This window comes from Stegastes partitus, unplaced genomic scaffold (genome assembly GCF_000690725.1).
Source record: "Stegastes partitus isolate 25-593 unplaced genomic scaffold, Stegastes_partitus-1.0.2 Scaffold320, whole genome shotgun sequence".
Lineage (NCBI taxonomy): Eukaryota > Metazoa > Chordata > Actinopteri > Pomacentridae > Stegastes > Stegastes partitus.
In genome coordinates this window covers 9,000-10,328 of record NW_007578051.1, presented here as the reverse complement: position 1 = coordinate 10,328, position 1,329 = coordinate 9,000, and the positions used below count along the sequence as shown (strand labels likewise).

At 43.5% G+C, this 1,329-nt stretch overlaps 1 protein-coding gene across 1 annotated transcript in view; it reads left to right on the top strand.

The window, feature by feature from the left end:
• Nucleotides 1–6: 6 nt before the first annotated feature.
• The window catches only part of LOC103358576 (CD209 antigen-like protein A), a 3,296-nt gene continuing 1,973 nt past the window's right edge, over nucleotides 7–1,329 (top strand). Inside the window, exon 1 of the mRNA XM_008283597.1 lies at nucleotides 7–602. Within this exon, the coding sequence (XP_008281819.1) occupies nucleotides 355–602 (248 nt within the window). The 5' untranslated portion in view covers nucleotides 7–354. The remainder of the gene's footprint in view (nucleotides 603–1,329) is intronic.

Here is a 1,329-nt window from a genome sequence, read left to right as displayed (position 1 = left end):
ATGTTTCCTTAAAAGAAAAAAAATCTCTGACTGCCTTACAATGATTTAGATGTAACTCTACACTGTTGTGTCTCTTAGAACAGGACTGAGGTCTTAGGTTTGCTACATATAAAAGTCCAGAAATCTGAAGCCTTGTTTTTTTACATTGTCATCGGTGGACTGCAGTTTCAAGGTAGAAATGCTCAGCCATAATATGTCTTCTAGCAAATAAAAAACACCACATGGACTGCAGACAAAGCTCTATTTAGACCTGAGTCTGAAACCATCCAATTATGTTAAGCCAATCAAATAAGCATCGTTGTAGGGGCGTTAAGGGATCATTTCCTGAAAACATAAAAATAGCTTCATCAATACATGGACATATTGATCAGTAATAAGCATTGTTTGATATCCCTTCCAGAGAAAACGTGTCCTGCAGGATGGAGCATGTACAGTTGTACGTGTTATCTCCTCTCTCAAGCATCTGGTTCCTGGGATAAAGGCAGGACGGACTGTAAAAACAGAGGAGCAGATCTGGTGGTGATAAACAGTCCTGAAGAACAGGTACAGTGTGCATGTGTGTGTTTTAGTGTGTTTGCAAATAAACAGAAATTCGTCTCTCTCTAAATCCTCTACGTACAGTCATTGGTTTGCTGTGGTTTTCTGTGACACAGAATTCAATTAAACTCTTCGTCCGCTAGACAACATTTAAAAGTAGTGACACTGTATTGACGTCCATTGTCAATCCATCCGTCCAAGCGGATCATTCCAGACATCCTTTTTCCCAGTCATGCCTTCCAGTTCCTCCTGGGGGATTCCAGGGAGTTCCCAGGCCAGATCAGACACATAGTCCCTCTAGCAAGTTTTGGGTCTACCCCAACGTTTCCTCCTAGTTGACAAGCTTGGAAAACCTCCAAAGGAAGCCGCCCAGAAGGTATATGAATCAGATGTCCAAACCAACTAGCTCCTTTCGACCCGAACGAGCAGCGACTCTACTCTGAGCTCCTTCTGCTAAACTCTTCACCTTATCTCTGAGACTGAGCCCAGCCACACTACAGAGGAAACTCTTTTTGGCTGCTTGTACCAACAATCATTTTATCGTTCAAGAGCTGAGAGCTCTTCTCCATGATGTTCCGGTACATTGCCTACATTACTACTAATGCTGCACCAAGCTGCCTGTCCATCTCATGCTCCAATTTTCCATCACTCATAAACAAGATCCCAAGATACTTGAACTTCTTTCCCTGGGACAGCACCTTCCCCAACCCTGAGGGGGCAATCAGGTGTTTTCTAACAGAGAACTATGGTCTCGGACTTAGAGGGCCTGACTTGTGTCCCAGCCACTTCAAA